The sequence below is a fragment of the Lathyrus oleraceus genome, chromosome 6 (assembly GCF_024323335.1).
Source record: "Lathyrus oleraceus cultivar Zhongwan6 chromosome 6, CAAS_Psat_ZW6_1.0, whole genome shotgun sequence".
In the NCBI taxonomy this organism is placed as follows: Eukaryota; Viridiplantae; Streptophyta; class Magnoliopsida; order Fabales; family Fabaceae; genus Lathyrus; species Lathyrus oleraceus.
This window is the reverse complement of record NC_066584.1, coordinates 49,365,781-49,381,698: the sequence shown is the minus strand read 5'-3', so window position 1 is coordinate 49,381,698 and position 15,918 is coordinate 49,365,781. Positions and strand designations below refer to the sequence as shown.

The following is a 15,918-nucleotide window of genomic DNA, read 5'->3' as shown; positions in this document are numbered from 1 at the left end:
TGATGCAGTTCTATCTGCAACTGGTGGCATCAGAGTAAACAAACCTGAAATCACCTTTAACATTACATTAATCTTGTATGTCTTCCATTTTTTCTTCTTATTTTTCTTCCATGTTTCAGAATTATTAATTGATGTGAACGGTTAAGTTAAACTCAAAAACTTGTGATGATTGATTTCAGGGACAAAAGCTCTTTTTGCCGACTTAGCCAATTTTCCAGTCTCATCGGTACAAATTGCATTTACTCTTGTGTTTCCTTGCCTTCTTTTGCCTATTATGGACGAGCCATAACTTGCATCATTCACAACATGTTTTTTATCGTTCTATCCCTCTACATTGAGTGATTGGAGCTGTGGTTTAAATTTCACTATCATAATATTTAAATATTTAAATTAAATACTTGTTAAAATACATGTGAACTTAGACCTACTTCAATCTATTGCATTTTATTATAATTTTACATTACTACAATTGTCAATATTTGTTGTTGACTTGGTTTCAAGAAGATGAAGATTTATGAGTTATGTTTTCAATATTTTTCATTTTCTACATTTCAACATTTTTTTAATTAATTTTTCTTTAAAATGATTATTTATTACCGATTTAACAATGGTCAATTATTTATGACAATTTTAATATGCTATTCATTTGATATAATTAATGTGTACTACACCATTAAATTTATCAATTTGTTTATAATTGCATATAAATAAATTATATACCAATTAAAGTTAATCAATTGCATTGGTATAAATAAATTATACTTTTACTAGTTAAATTCTATAAAAAAAAGTACAGAACAATTGGTACCTAGCTAAAAGAACGCATGCAAGCGCCTTAAAGTATATGAGTTTAACCACTAGACCATCTAAAAAAAACTACATTTACCAACCCAAAATAAGAGCATGGGAGCGAAATCCCTTTCTCACCAGCAAAGTGAGCACACATTTTTTTGTTGCGGTTGAACTATCCCAATCGATTATAGGCGACTATTATGTGAATAGAAACAAAAAAAAGCTGCTGTTGCTGTTGTCCCATATTTGGTTCACCAACCACTCAGTATACAACTCATATAATACTTCAATTATTAATTTCATGGCCCTAGCAAATGACTTGTTGGAGGACACCACTTCTTATTAAAATAACATAAGATAAGATGGTCAGAGTAAAACTTGGATTCTTTTCCCACATTGCCAGAGATAACAAAGCATAGTAAAGTAAAGCCAAAAATTGGCAAAATTCAAAACATAAATTTTATTCCATGAAAAATTCAAAGGCTCATACCAAATACATCAAAAATACTTTATTCTTGCCAGAATTCAAACCTGTTGTCTCTGGTTAGTGCCAACAGAGACAACTTAAAAACAAACACAGCCAAGATGAATCATAAAAGTAAATTTACCCAACAATCATATAACATTGTAGCAAATGTTTGATCCCCCAGTCTCAATTTGATTCATTAATGGGAAGAAATTTTAAGGTTGAGGTGGAACCAAGACTTCCAACTACCATTTCCCCTTCGTGAAAGTGACGAAGTCCTACTTCCATTATCAGCTGCTTCATTTGTAGTGTGTGGCTTCTTGCATAGCACGAAATTCCGAGCTCCATGTGATCCAATTTTGTCCCATGGACTCAAAGCCACTGCACCATAAAACCACGATACAAAGAGAGGGGTAGCTAGTTTAGAGAATCAATTCTAAGCATTAAAAATCAAGTTTGAAGAAAGTAATGGTGATTATACCATAAACTAAGCTAGTTTAGAGAATCAATTCTAAGCATTAAAAATCAAGATTGATGGAAGTAACGGTGATTATACCATAAAAACTAAGCTAGTTTAGAGAATCAATTCTAAGCATTAAAAATCAAGTTTGATGCAAGTAATGGTGATTATACCATAAACTAAGCTAGTTTAGAGAATCAATTCTAAGCATTAAAAATCAAGTTTAATGGAAGTAATGGTGATTATACCATAAACTAAGCTAAAAAGTTACAAATATAAATTACTTTCTTTCATTCTAACTCATTTTTAATCCAAATCAAAAAGATAATTCAAAATTTCAAATACTCCGCATTCATCTTAATTACACAGAACCGTATCCCCTCTTGGCTTTTCTCTTTCTCTACCGTCTAGAGACACAAAGTTATGCCAAACTCATCCTTTCAAATCTCAAACAATCTAGTTAAAAGATTTAAAACAATGCAATGTCTATGCAAAAGAAGCTAGGAACTCACTACAAGATAAGTGAGGAATCAAATAGTTTCACTCAAAAAGATAAGAATAAATATCAGAATAATTAAAATGACTCATGGGTTTGGGAACTTATTGAGCACACAAGATGTGCACCATGTTTCTCCACATACAAGACTCAGGGTTCAAACCCTAGACTCCTTGTTTATGGTACCCAAGTCGCTAACCACTCAGACAGACCAACATTTCTGAAAAGCACAAAACATAACTTCTACCATTCAACAACAACAACAACAACAATCAAGCCTTATCACACTAAATGGTAAATGGGGTTGGCTATATGGATCAACTTTCACCATAATGCTCATTATTTCGTAGTTGATCAATTTCATTACATTCGCTGTTGACTGCCTAACACAACCCTCTCCTTTTGTAGAGATTTGGGACTGGCAGGACCAGGTATGCATAGCAAAGCTAACATAGATCCAAAGGTAAATATACGTTATCAATACTCTCTATCTATATAGATAAAACTGTTGGTCTTATTGTCCATTCAAACAAATAATAATGTGAATTAACAGAATCATACTACATTATGCAACTGAAGAAAAAGATCAATACCATCAGATCCATGATGAGGACAATAAAGAAAGAAAGCTCTATGATCACTCCCCAGACGCGGCAATCGCTCTTCGCGTGCATAAGACTTCAGAGTAGTATCAATAACAGCCTCAACAAGCTCCTCTTCATCCACAACAAACCGAATCGGGCCAGCGCTTCCCAACACATTGATACTAACCAACAGCCTCTTGCCGCTGTTGGCGTTGTGATTCTTCTTATGCTTGCTCAACAACATCGCGTCCTTATATTACCACACTACAAATCACAAAACCAAAAAAACACAAACAACAAACTACGCCCAAGAATCTAGTTACTAAATTGAGTCAATTTTGAAAGAATGTGGAAAATTGTTGGATTAGGGTTTCTATGGATCGAGACCGAGGCAGCGATAGTGCCAACCTTGCATGCAAGAAGCGAAGGGGAAGAGAGAAGGGAGGAAGAGAGCGCTCGCCGTTGTTGATGGTGAAAAGGAGCGCATGAAATCGAAGGGGAAAGGGAAAACGGTTTCTACCATTCACGTAGATCTGAGAGAAATGTTGGAAAGAAAGAGATTGGTGAGAAAAGAAGAAAGGGAAAGTGGAATATATATATAGTTGAAATGGAGAAGGATTCAAATTAGATAGTATTGGTTGTTTGGTTCTTTTCTGTTTTCTTAGTGTCACCTTTTGACCCGGAAAAAAAGAGGAGTAGTTTTACCTGAAAATTTTACAAATTACTTTAGTTATTAGGTTTAAGAATAAGATTATACACTTGTCTTATTTTTATCTGAAAATAATATTTTGATATTATTTAAAAAAAAATTACTCAAATATCCATAATTTTAAAAAAAAATCATAAATTTTAAAAAAATCTCAATCTATCCCATTTTTAAGAGGAGTTGTCAGACCAATTGGCGTCAGCTCCTAAAGTTAGAGAGGATGCGTCAATTGGATTGACTAGAGCACATGGTGCTGCCAATCCAATTGACGCCCATGTGTTACTTTGTAGAGAAAGCACCAATTGGTCTGGCGTATCAGTGTAAAGTGCAATTTTTTTGGTTATAAATAGAGGTGTTGTGTGAATCATTTTTCCACATCTCATTTCGTCATTCTGCAAACATGTTTGGTGTTCGTCGCCGCTATGGAAATATGGTTTATTCGAGAGACAAACCTCCGATGTTGATGCTCTTCTAGAACATCACTAGTTTCGATCAACTGAAGAGGGAGCTGGTTCGTTGGTTAGATGGAAAAATACCAGAACGGAGAAAATTAGAAGTATTGAGAGACTCGACAGTATATTTGGTTGGGTGCGAGTCAAAACTGATAAGAATGATAGGGAAATGATGTCTGGACGAGATGACATCAGTTTTCAGTTATAAATATATAAAAATCCAAGGTTACAAAAATTAAAAGGAGATACTATCTTATGATGAAGATGTTGCTCCTCGATTGGGAGAATTGTTCTTGTTGTGTCCTGGTTGACGACATATACTACATAGTCTTATCATTTTATCAGTCGTATCCATTTCTGTTCTAATATGCGTGCTGCTTGGCTGTCCTTTTTTCTTTCTTTGCATCTCGTCGTTGTGCCAAACTATGTCACCTTCATATGGAGGCAGGTATTCCTCCATTGGTAGCACTAAGAAGCTTTTGTTATACACATTCATGACGGTAATGGCCTTGTAAACATCAGATAGATGACTATAAGCGTCTTGGCGAGTATATGTGCATGCCGCAATGACATGGGAATAAGGAATACGGAAGGCCTGGAACTTTCCACAGTCGCACCAACTTCTGTTTAGTTTGACATCATATGATAAATTTGGTCTCCCCTCATTGTGGTCCATTGTTTCCTGTACGCTGAAATTTTTCTATGACGGTCAAAGACTGTTACCGTGTGTGCTAGCTTTGATGCTCTCCTCTTTCATCACTTTCATATAATATTCACTGAATATTTGTCCAGACATTAACACTGCACTCCTGTGAGCAAATTCTTTACTTTGAATAAGTTTTGAATGATAGCAAATTGTGTGATCATTGTCTAATTGTTGGTTGTGCATTATTTTACATGTTTCATTTGTGTTTTTAGCCTATACTATTGTTTCGTGTCTATACATAAAGATCCACATTGATACATTTCTTAAAAAGAACTCATAAAAATTGTTTTGTGTCAGTATGTATCGATACATGTTCATCTGCATCGATACATAAATTTGTTTTAAATCACAAAACTTTTTTGCTTCAGTAAGTATCGATACATACGAGCTTTGTATCGATACATGCTTAGTTAAAATGTTCTATGTATCGATACATACGAGCTTTGTATCGATACATGCTTAGTTAAAATATTCTATGTATCGATACATACGAGCTTTGTATCGATACATGCTTGTATTAATTCTCTAAAATCAATCAAAGCTACAGTATGTATCGATGCATAATCTTTTGTATCAATACATAATTTTGTTTTGTCTACTAACAGCTTCTGTCTTTCACATATAAGAAGTATTTTGACAGTTCAGTTTCGGAGTACGAATTCAACAGTGAAAAACAGTTGAACACAAATCAAAGGAGTGTGTAGCAGCAATTATTTTTGAGCAGTTAGAAACCTGAAAGAGACTTCATCTTCTTCATCTTCTCAATCTCTTTTCTTCAAGAACATCAACACATAATCATTCTTGTTCTTTGGATTAAAGGATCAACGAGATAACGTTCAGTGGAACGATCAAGGATCTAGCTGAGGTGTTCAGTGGAACGATCGAGGATCTAGCTGAGTTGAAGGTTGAAGGGGGTTTCGAGGAAAAACCAAATGGTTTGTCCTTCAAGAACTGGAGTGTTCTTGCGGGTTTGCTAGTCACGTTTGCAGAACAAATTCAGCCGTAGCGTAGGGTTTGGAAATTGGGTAATTTCGCAAACAGGTCGTGGAACCGGTGAATTATTTGCAATTTCTTGCAGGAAATTCTTGATCGAGTTCAGATCAAGTGGAGGTTTTATACAAGAAGAAGATCTTGGGAGTTAGATTTCTGTCTTTGTATTGTAACCTTGTATCAACGAATTCGGCATTATTGATTATAACAGTTCTCAATTTCATTTGAAATTGAGAGGGAGACATACCCACACGCGAGGACGACAGTGGGGAACTTCCTTACCAAATCTCTCTGTATCATATTCTTTCCTTATCTCTCTTTATGTTTTCAACAGTTTTGTGATTTCAGTTGGTGGATTGTGGTTGTACATTTCGTGATACAATAGTGGAAAGAAAACTTCTTTATATAAACTCCACCATTGTTCATCATTGATCACATACACACCAAATGTTTGACAAAACTGTCAGCTGAGTTTTATTCATTGGAATCAGAATTTAGTGATAAGTGCATTTAATTTGATAATATTCTGGTGTTAATATTCTCTATCGTTCTAATTCAAATCCAGCAATACATTCGCGTGTCCGGTTTTCTAGTAGCGGTTCAGAATAGACGGAAGTCGATTCGGGACTGTAATTTTCCGCTAAGTTTCAATAACTCTGATAAGAACTTTTAAATCCGTTTATTTAAAAAGAGGTGATCTATTCACCCCCCCTCTCGATCACTAGCTACACCGTCTAACAAGTGGTATCAGAGCGCCGGTTCGCTGGTGTTCTATGGCTCCCTGTAACGATATGGATTCTGAACCAAAGGGGGCGTATAATAGAGCGCCGATTTTCAACGGTGAAAATTACGGCTACTGGAAAGACTGCATGCGAATTCATATAAATTCTGTTGATAGGCTAGTATGGGCTGCCATTGAAAATGGTCCTTTTCAAATTACTATGACAAATGCGGCTGGCGCCATAGTTCCTAAACCAGAAGCTGATTAGAATGAGAAAGATGAGAAAAAGTGGTCGAGTGATTGGAGAGCTCGAAATATGCTAATTTCAGCACTTAGTGCTGATGAGTATTATCGGGTATCCCATTGCACGACAGCTAAAGAAATGTGGGATGCTTTAGAAGTTGCCCATGAGGGTACTACTGAAGTAAAACAGTCCCGCATTAACACACTCACTCAAGAGTTTGAGCTCTTTCGCATGAAACAAGGAGAATATATCTCCGACATGCAAAAGAGATTTACTCATCTCACTAATCGGTTGAATTCTGAGATGTCTTAGCAGGGAATGGCAACCTAAAGTAACAGCTATTAAGGAAGCCAACAATCTAACGACACTTACGATTACAACTCTGTTTGGAAAGCTGGAAGAACATCAGCAAGCATTAGAAAGTCTTGAAAAGTTTGAGAACAAAAGTAAGAAGGAAAAGAAGAAGAAGAGAGACAAAGAGGGAGAGAAGAAGCCAATAGCTCTTGTGGCCTCTAGCTCTAAGTCCTCACGAAAAGAGCAAAGTGACAATGATTCTAGTAGTGACAAAGATTCGGATGATGAGGAAATGGGACGTTTTGTAAGGAGATATAATAGATTCATTCGAAAGAATGGAGTCAAGCATTCCGACAAAAACCTCATGAAGTTTCGAAGATAATCTACAGATTCAAAACAGGAAGAGAATAAGAAGAGTAGAGGAAAAGGATCTTGTTTTAATTGTGGTAAATCTGGACATTATAAAACAGATTGTCTTATGAAGTATAAGGATCAAGGAAAAGCTCCACCAAAAGGGTACAGCAAACAAAGAAGAGCTTACATTGCATGGGAAAGTGATAGTGATTCATCAAGCACACAAAGTTCAAGTGATAGTGATGAAACCGCAAATCTGTGCCTTATGGCTCACACCAAAAATCTGTCCTACCACAAGAAGAAAATCAATGATAAAAAGGTAAAACAAGCCTATTATTATAATTTCTCTTCCATGTCTTTTTCTGAACTGAAAATAGCTTTTGAAAAACTGCATAACGAAGTTGTAGATGCTTTTAAAAGATTATCTTCCGATAAACAAATTTTTTCATTTCTGGAAGGTAAAGTATACAAAGCTGAAAAAGATTTAGAATGGTTAAAAGCTAGTATTGCAGAAAATTTAAAAAATATTGACATTGATGGATGTAGTAAAGTTGGGTATTGTGAAGCTTGTCATATTTGGCAATAAGAGGTAAACACTCTCAAGGTCAAATTGGAAAAAGCTTTACAACCTAAGGTTACTTATGCCGTTGACTCTAGGTTGTTTAAGAAGTCATTAAATCCACCATATGCAAAATACTCTTTTATTCCAAAAGATTTAATGAACAAGAATAAACAAACACTTCATCATGGTTTATGTCATTATTGTTGTCGTGCTGGCCATACCATTGAGAAATGCAAGTTTAGGAGTTTTCTTGTTCCTAAAGGTATTTATCAATGGAAGCCAAAAGGCAACCATGTTAGCACTTACCCACTTGGACCCAATGAAAATTTGGTACCAACTTCTCTCTTTTGATATTGTAGGATGAGTGCCTTGCTTCCGTAGATAGGAGATGGTTTCTTGACAGCGGTTGCTCAAGGCACATGACCGGTGACATATCGCTTTTTATAGACTTCAAAGCAAAGAAGAAGGGATATGTTACTTATGAAGACAATAACAAAGGAGCTATACTTGGCAAAGGTAGTGTAGGTAATCCCTTTACCACTACTATTTCTGATGTCCATTTAGTAGAGGGGCTTAAACAATTTGTTAAGCATAAGTCAATTGTGTGACAAGGGTTATAAAGTTTCTTTCACAAAAACTTGCTGCATAATTGAACATGCTGAACAGAACGTTGTGTTTAAGGGTGTAAGAGTATATAATAAGCGTTTACTTACTGTTGAAGAATCTGTCCATGTTTCTTTTGATGAGTCTTATCCGAAAAGTGTCGAAAAAGGTATTTCTTTTGATGACGCATGTGTATCTACAGAAGACATACTCAAGGAAGCTGTTATGGAAACTGATCAGTCCATAACAGTTGCCCATGAGAAGGAGGAAGATACCAGTCATGAAGAAGATGAGGAAGAAAGGACAGCTGAAGTGAATGACCTTCCACCAGCTTGGAAATCTTCAAAAGACCATCCTATTGACAACATCTTGGGAGATATTTCAAAGGGAGTAATGACTCGTTCTAAGATAAGTAATTTTTGTTCTCACTTCGCTTTTGTTTCACAAGTAGAACCTAAAAATGCCAAAGAGGCCTTGATTGATGAATGTTGGCTAATGGCCATGCAAGAAGAGCTTAATCAATTTAAAAGAAATGACGTTTGGGAACTTGTCCCTCGTCCGCGAGATCATCATATCATAGGTACTAAATGGGTTTTTAGAAATAAGCTTGATGAAAACGGAGTGTTAACTAGGAACAAGGCACATTTAGTAGCACAAGGGTATAACCAAGAGGAGGGCATAGACTATGAGGAAACTTATGCTCCAGTTGCTCGCCTTGAAGCTATACGTCTCTTGCTTGCCTATGCGTGTTATAATAATTTTAAGCTTTACCAAATGGACGTAAAGAGTGTGTTTCTAAATGGTGTCATAAATGAAGAGGTATATGTCTCACAACCTCCTGATTTTGAGAATGCTGAAAATCCAGATTATGTTTACAAATTAAAACGAGCTTTGTATGGTCTTAAACAAGCCCCTCGGGTTTGGTATGAAAGGCTTAGAAAATTTCTAATTGATCATGGATATTCAAGAGGTAAAGTGGATAATACTCTCTTTATTGAAATGACGGTTGAGTTAGAGCATACCCAACATTCACCCCTTTTTTTGCGAAGGTTCTTATCTTTGATTGCACGCATGAAGTTTTGTGCGATATGTCTAATGCAATAGACATGGGTAGAAGGAGGATCATGTCATTCGTTGTCATGGTTATTGTAAGCACTCTCAATGGCAGCATGTCTATCAGAAACCAAACAGAGATTGGCTTGTAGAGCCACATGTGTTATGAGATGTCAAAGAAAGAAACCCCAACCACCAACGGTTTCACCTTCAACTAGGGCAAAGGCAATGGGAAAGACATTGTTGTTTCCATCTTGTGCAACTTCCATAAGCAAAGTACCCTTGTATTTTCCATATAACCATGTTCCATTAATTTGAATAATAGGTTTGAAAAATGCAAAACCTTTGATGCATGGATCAAACGACTAAAAGAGGCGGTGAAAGATTCTATTTCCAGCAACACAGGTTCCGTCTGGCGTAAATGCTGACAATGTCTCCATAATTGCAACAGTTCCTGGTACGTATGCTTTTAGGGCCCATAAAAACTGTGGCAATTCTTTGTATGAATCCTCTCAGTTGCCGAATACCTGTTCAACAGCCTTTGCCCTCGCAATCCACGCTTTCTTGTAAGATGGAGTATAATTATATCTTGTTCTGATATGAGATATTATTATACTCACCTTCACTGATGGGTCTTTGTTAACAAGCGGCAAAATGTCTTGACATATCAATGCAACGCTTAATTTACAGTGATCTTGTTCAACGTTAGTTGCAATGCAACTGTGAGGTGGATCATTTGAAGCTATCTCCCAAGAGTCGTTTTTCTTTTTGTGAGACGCAGCCAACCGAAACTTACAAAGGATGTTATGACATTCAATGACATACCTTCTCGAATCAGTGCATTTCACTGTGAAATCAGCTGAGTTATTCATGTGAAATTTTTTGATAGCTCGCAAACATTCTTCTTTAGTGTTGAACATGTTTCCCACCTTTAACTCGCCTTCTGATCACGGATACGGGTTATAAAAAACATTGTTGGATGTTTCATCGTCATGCAGATCCATGTTTGTCATATGTTGAGGCGGATTGTATACATGACTTGGAGATAATGGCGATGGTTGATCATCATATTCAATGTTGTTGTTCAACATATGATCGACCCGTGTCTCGTTCTCTTATTCTTCTTCATCAACGACGTTGACTTCTGCTTCTGCTTCTGGGTCGGCGTCATCTGAGTTTTCTAAATCAAATTCATCAGATTCAACTTGATTAGTTATTTGAGATTGCTGAGATGGTATACTTGGTTGAAGAGTAATATACAACTCAATGCAGTTGCAACCAGAATGTTCGTGACTAACAAACATATATTCAACATCTTCATCATCCCGTACCTTCAGCGGGAAAAACTTACATTGATTGTTCTCGAAAAAAATTGGATTTTGATACGTGATCTTTGACACAATACCAGATCCTATACAGGATTCAATTCGTTTTTTCAAATGCAAGAAATTTGAATTTCTCTTGATCCTAAGTTGGATGGTATCGGTGTTTCAGAAATAAAACTCGTATAACTCAAGCTCATATGTCTCACCATTGCAGTGAACATTGATACTAAATTTTGGTGAAGATGGCATTGTAATATTTCTTGTGCATATGAAAATTAATTTTTTGGTGCAGAAGAATTTATGTTGATGGTTGAATGTAGATAGTAAGACACTTAAATAGGTAAGTGATATGTCCAACATGCAAAGCTAGACGAAAGTGATGTGTCAAGTATGCAAGAAAGTCAGAAGTGATGTGTCAAACATACAAGCAAGACGAAAGTGATGTGTCAAGCATGCAAGCCAGAGGGAAGCCACATGTCAAACATGGATTGACGCTTGCTTGTAATGCTTGCACATGGGCGCCAGTCCAATTGGAGACACCATGTCTTGCATGCAGACCTCGTAACCAAGCATGCAGAGCCATGCATGCGCCTGACTAGGTCAAGATGTAGCATGCGTGAGCCTAGGGGAGGCGTCAATTTGATTGGCGCTAGCATGTGGAAAATGAGCATGGGCGCCAAACCATTTGGATATCACATGCATTCACAATTTTCCATGCATCCACACTTTTGCATGTCACACCTTATAAATAGGCAAGAAACTCTCACATTTTTCCCACACTAACACTCACTACTTCCTCAACAACATTAAACCTTTCATCTGCAACAACCTTTTTCATTTGCACCAACCTCTTTCATCTGCACCAACCTCTTTCATTTCTGATAAGATGTCTATCCTCACAATGAACGAATCACACAGAGGAACAATTGGAAACATAGCAACTTATGTAAGCGTTTAATTATTTTTTTATTTGTCTATAATACCTTTTAATAACATATCAACTTAGTAACTTGTTTTGTTGTTTCTTTTATAGGATGTTTCAAGGTTCCGAACTCGGGTCCACAAATATGTACACATGGACCCGATGATTCAATCGTATGTCAAACTCGCTAGTTTTGGACATATAAGCAAAATAATATCTTGGTCGGTGGATAATAAATTCATTCTTGCGTTATGTGAAAGATGGCGTCCCGAAGCACACACATTCTGGTTTCCAACCGGTGAGTAGGGACAGAGGCAGAGATTTTAAATTGTGAGGGCGATATATTAACTTATAAATTAGTAGTGTAATATATGTAATTTATTTTTTAAAAGAAAAATTTATACATTATTCTTTTATCTTGTATGATATTTAATTTTTTTAAAGTATTTAATAATTTTCTTTATTTTTTATTTGTGTAATTTTCTCAATTTTATTATTAATAAAATTATATATTTATCTCTCTATATAAATAATTAATGTAGTATGAATAATTATCTGCGATATTTAGTGATGATATCTTAATGTTAAAATAAAAATTATTTTTAAAAGTTTTATTAAAAAAATATTTAGAAATTAAGCTCAACCAATTTGACTATATTTTAATTTTTAAATAGCCTTTCAGAATAAATTATATATATATATATATATATATATATATAGTAATTTAAAAAAATTAAAAATATTATGGGGGCACATGTCCCCACTCTCATACACCTAGCTCCGTCTCTGCCGGTGAGTGTACTGTGACGTTAGAAGACGTCTACATGCTATTGGGACTGCCTATCGAAGGTAAAGCTGTAAATGGTAAAACTAATTTTGCGAATTCAATTTGCATGGACCTCTTGGATGTTGATTTGTTACATGATAACTCAAGATGTCAAGGTATACTCCTTTCACGCCTTAAGGCATACTATAACAACTTACATTTAGATGAGCATTCTACCGAAGAGGCTCGAATAATAAAAACTAAGTGTTATATTATACTTTTAATTGATTCTTTTTTATTTCCCGAAAGTGGTGGTTCTAGTATGCATGTTATGTATTTACCTTTACTAAGACATGTAGATAGAATAAGAAGTTACTGTTGAGGATCCGCTTGTCTGACCTATCTTTATAGCTCTTTGTGTAAAAATTCACACAAAGACACATCTATCTTTTCTAGATGTGCTGTTTTTCTCCAAGCATGGGGTTGGTCAAGACTACCGTCCCTAGCGCCCGTCAACAACAACCCTTTCACATCCCCATATGCACAAAAGTAAGTTGTTTAAAATGGTGTATATTTACTTACTTTATCGATTATTATCTCTAAATAATATTTTTACCTTTATGGTGCAGATGGTCGGCACGTGGTATGAGTTATAACAGATGTCCTAGACATTGTATTACCTAGTATCACAATCTCTTAGATCACCTTCGACCGATAGATGTATGGATAATAACCTAATTATTTCGTAATAATTTGTTAATTTCTTCTACCAAATTTATAATCTAACATACGTTCACATTTCAGTTCATTTGGCGTCCATACATGAATTTAGATCATGACCATGAAATCAACGAAGAAGACACAACTGTATGAACTGCATGCACACCGATCATAAGATTCATCACTGTGGAGATGCACAATAGTGATCGTGTTAAATTGTAGTTAGGTATGTTTCAACACATCCCAGATCCCCTAGCAAACCTAGGAGAATGGCATCTACGTAAAGTTAACGACCAATGGAACTTTAACCAATGGCAAAGCTTCGCTAGATCTGAGTGTCGCAAATGGAAGCACCGCCATGACCATGTCTTAACTGACGTTGTGATGCCAACTGGATAAAAACCAAGTCGTACTTATATGGCTTGGTACATATCGGTTGGTTTTGAGTTCATCGCCGAGGATATATACATATGCGACCCACGCCAGGCAACATACACACCATAAGGCTCAACATCGAATCCCAAACAACATTGTCAGACCGACTACACATAACCCCCTATCCGTCAAACTTTCCGTTTCACAAAAACATACAACCCTAACATGCCATACACCCAACCACAATACCAAGAGCATACCCCGTACCACCACTAAAAACTAGATCATCAACTAGAGACCCAACATCGCTTTGCATCCAACACATCACCCTACCAAAGTTGCCTTAGCCAAAACACTTAATGATCATTTAACACCAACCGTCCCTCCTCCTACCATAGCCAAGAAGCCTAAATATCTCAAAACTAAAACCTTCAACAACCCTATGTCTACCAAACACCACAACAATCTTTCCAACCTTTCCTCGATGCATCATTGACACTAATGTCTCCCTTCAATCGTCTCGGTCGCCCTCCAACAAGTCAAACACAACCCAACTACTCTGGCATGGGTCATGAACCCAGCTATGGTGGTACACCTTCGATACATACACAAGACTATGTTGATTTGTCTGATTATCTCAACAGGCAATCTCCTACAGTTGGTAGTGATGTTTCTGGGCCCTTAGATGCTTAAACACCTGGGGTGAATCATCAACGTGGGTTAGGGTCACGGGTTCGGGTAGCTAGGGGATGTGGTACCATAGGTCGTTTAGGTGATCCCGGTCATCAACATTAGTCTTTTTTGTGTAAACGAGAATTAATATTAATATGAATTGGTCTGATTTCGAGTTTATGTATCATCTAGACTTTTTTTGAAAAAAATTTATAAAACACACAGAGGTGTCAATCCAATTGGCGCCTCCCTTTAAGCTTTACACATGGGCGCTGTCATACGGTGAACTGGACTTTTTGTGTTTTTTATCGCAATGTCGCGGTTAGCAAGAGTCGCCACCGACTTTTCTTTTATCCAATAAGGAAAGGTGGAAAAGAACAGGAAAGACCTTAATTTAGATTTTGGGTTCGGGAGGTACATTATACAAAGGGAAGGTGTTAGCACCCTTTGTATCCATGGTTATCCATGGGCTCTTAATTGCTCGATCACTTATATTATTTTTGTCTAAAAAAAAGTGTTTGTGAATTGTTTAAAAAAATTGTTTTGAAAAGAGAATTTAACTTTGTAATGATTCTTGTATGAATGTATACAAAGTGATTATCTCGTTTAGTTTTGAAAATTGTTTAGAAAAATATAACTCGGTAATGATTCTAGTATGAATGTATACCAAGTGGTGATTTTCTGAAGGTATTTTGAAAGGTGTGAGGTGTGAAAAATGTTTTAGGTTGTGAGCCAGCAATTAAGAGTTATACCGACCCAAGGTCTTTATGAGTATTTCCTATCCTTATGAGGGTAAAACTGTCCTTATTATTGAGAAATAAGTAGTTTTATCCTTTGGATGTAAAAGGGTCATCGTAGGGTCATCGATTGGTCATTGAAGGCAACAGTTACGAGGATACCTTAGCATTCGAAGGGACTATCATCTTTTAACCGTAGGCAACATCGGAGGGTCATCGATGGACAAAGTTGTATATTCGAAGGCAACATCCGAGGGACTATAATTTATTTTATGATGATTTAACCGAAGGGTCTTTGCTAAGGGTATCCCCACGTTCGCGGGACATGACCGTAATATCGTAATCGTAAGGCAACAAAGAGAGGTCCAAGATCACTTATTCAAAGGCAAAGTTTTACAATTAATTATATAATTAGGATGAAACTCCACATTAAAATTATTAAAAATAATATATTAAAAAATTAATACATTAGAAATTAATACATTAAAAATTAATTTAGGGTGAAACTCCACAAGGGTATCCCACAAATAAAGTGGAATACCTAGCCAATAATCTTTTCCTGGGATATGTGAACCTTTACGAAACTCAAAAAAAGAAACATGTCAGAACACCAAATCAGGGTGCAATCGAAGATTACACCGGAGAAATATCACAACAATAAATAGGATAGGATGAATAATGCATGGCTATGATAAAACATAAAAAAAAAAAGAATAGAAAAGTCAGCTACTGTCTCGTTCGCCTCTGCCTCGCCTAGCGAAGGCCACGGATTTTGAATTTGAAAACAGCCCCATGTTAGGAACTTTGAATTTTATGGCATTTTATCACAGGAATAACATGGTCAAACATTCAGGGTATTCAGGCATATTTAAATTCCCATACGAAAGCAAATTATATATCAACATTTAATCATGATGC

At 36.1% G+C, this 15,918-nt stretch overlaps 1 protein-coding gene across 1 annotated transcript; it reads right to left on the bottom strand.

Annotated features, from left to right (window-relative positions):
- Positions 1-1,228: 1,228 nt before the first annotated feature.
- LOC127092858 (uncharacterized) lies at positions 1,229-3,437 on the bottom strand. Its single transcript, XM_051031748.1, has 2 exons — positions 2,808-3,437; positions 1,229-1,639 (listed from the first exon to the last, which is right to left on the bottom strand). Exons 1-2 carry the CDS (start codon positions 3,040-3,042, stop codon positions 1,458-1,460), a joined length of 417 nt encoding a protein of 138 aa, XP_050887705.1. The 5' UTR covers positions 3,043-3,437; the 3' UTR covers positions 1,229-1,457.
- Between the last annotated feature and the right edge of the window lie 12,481 nt (positions 3,438-15,918).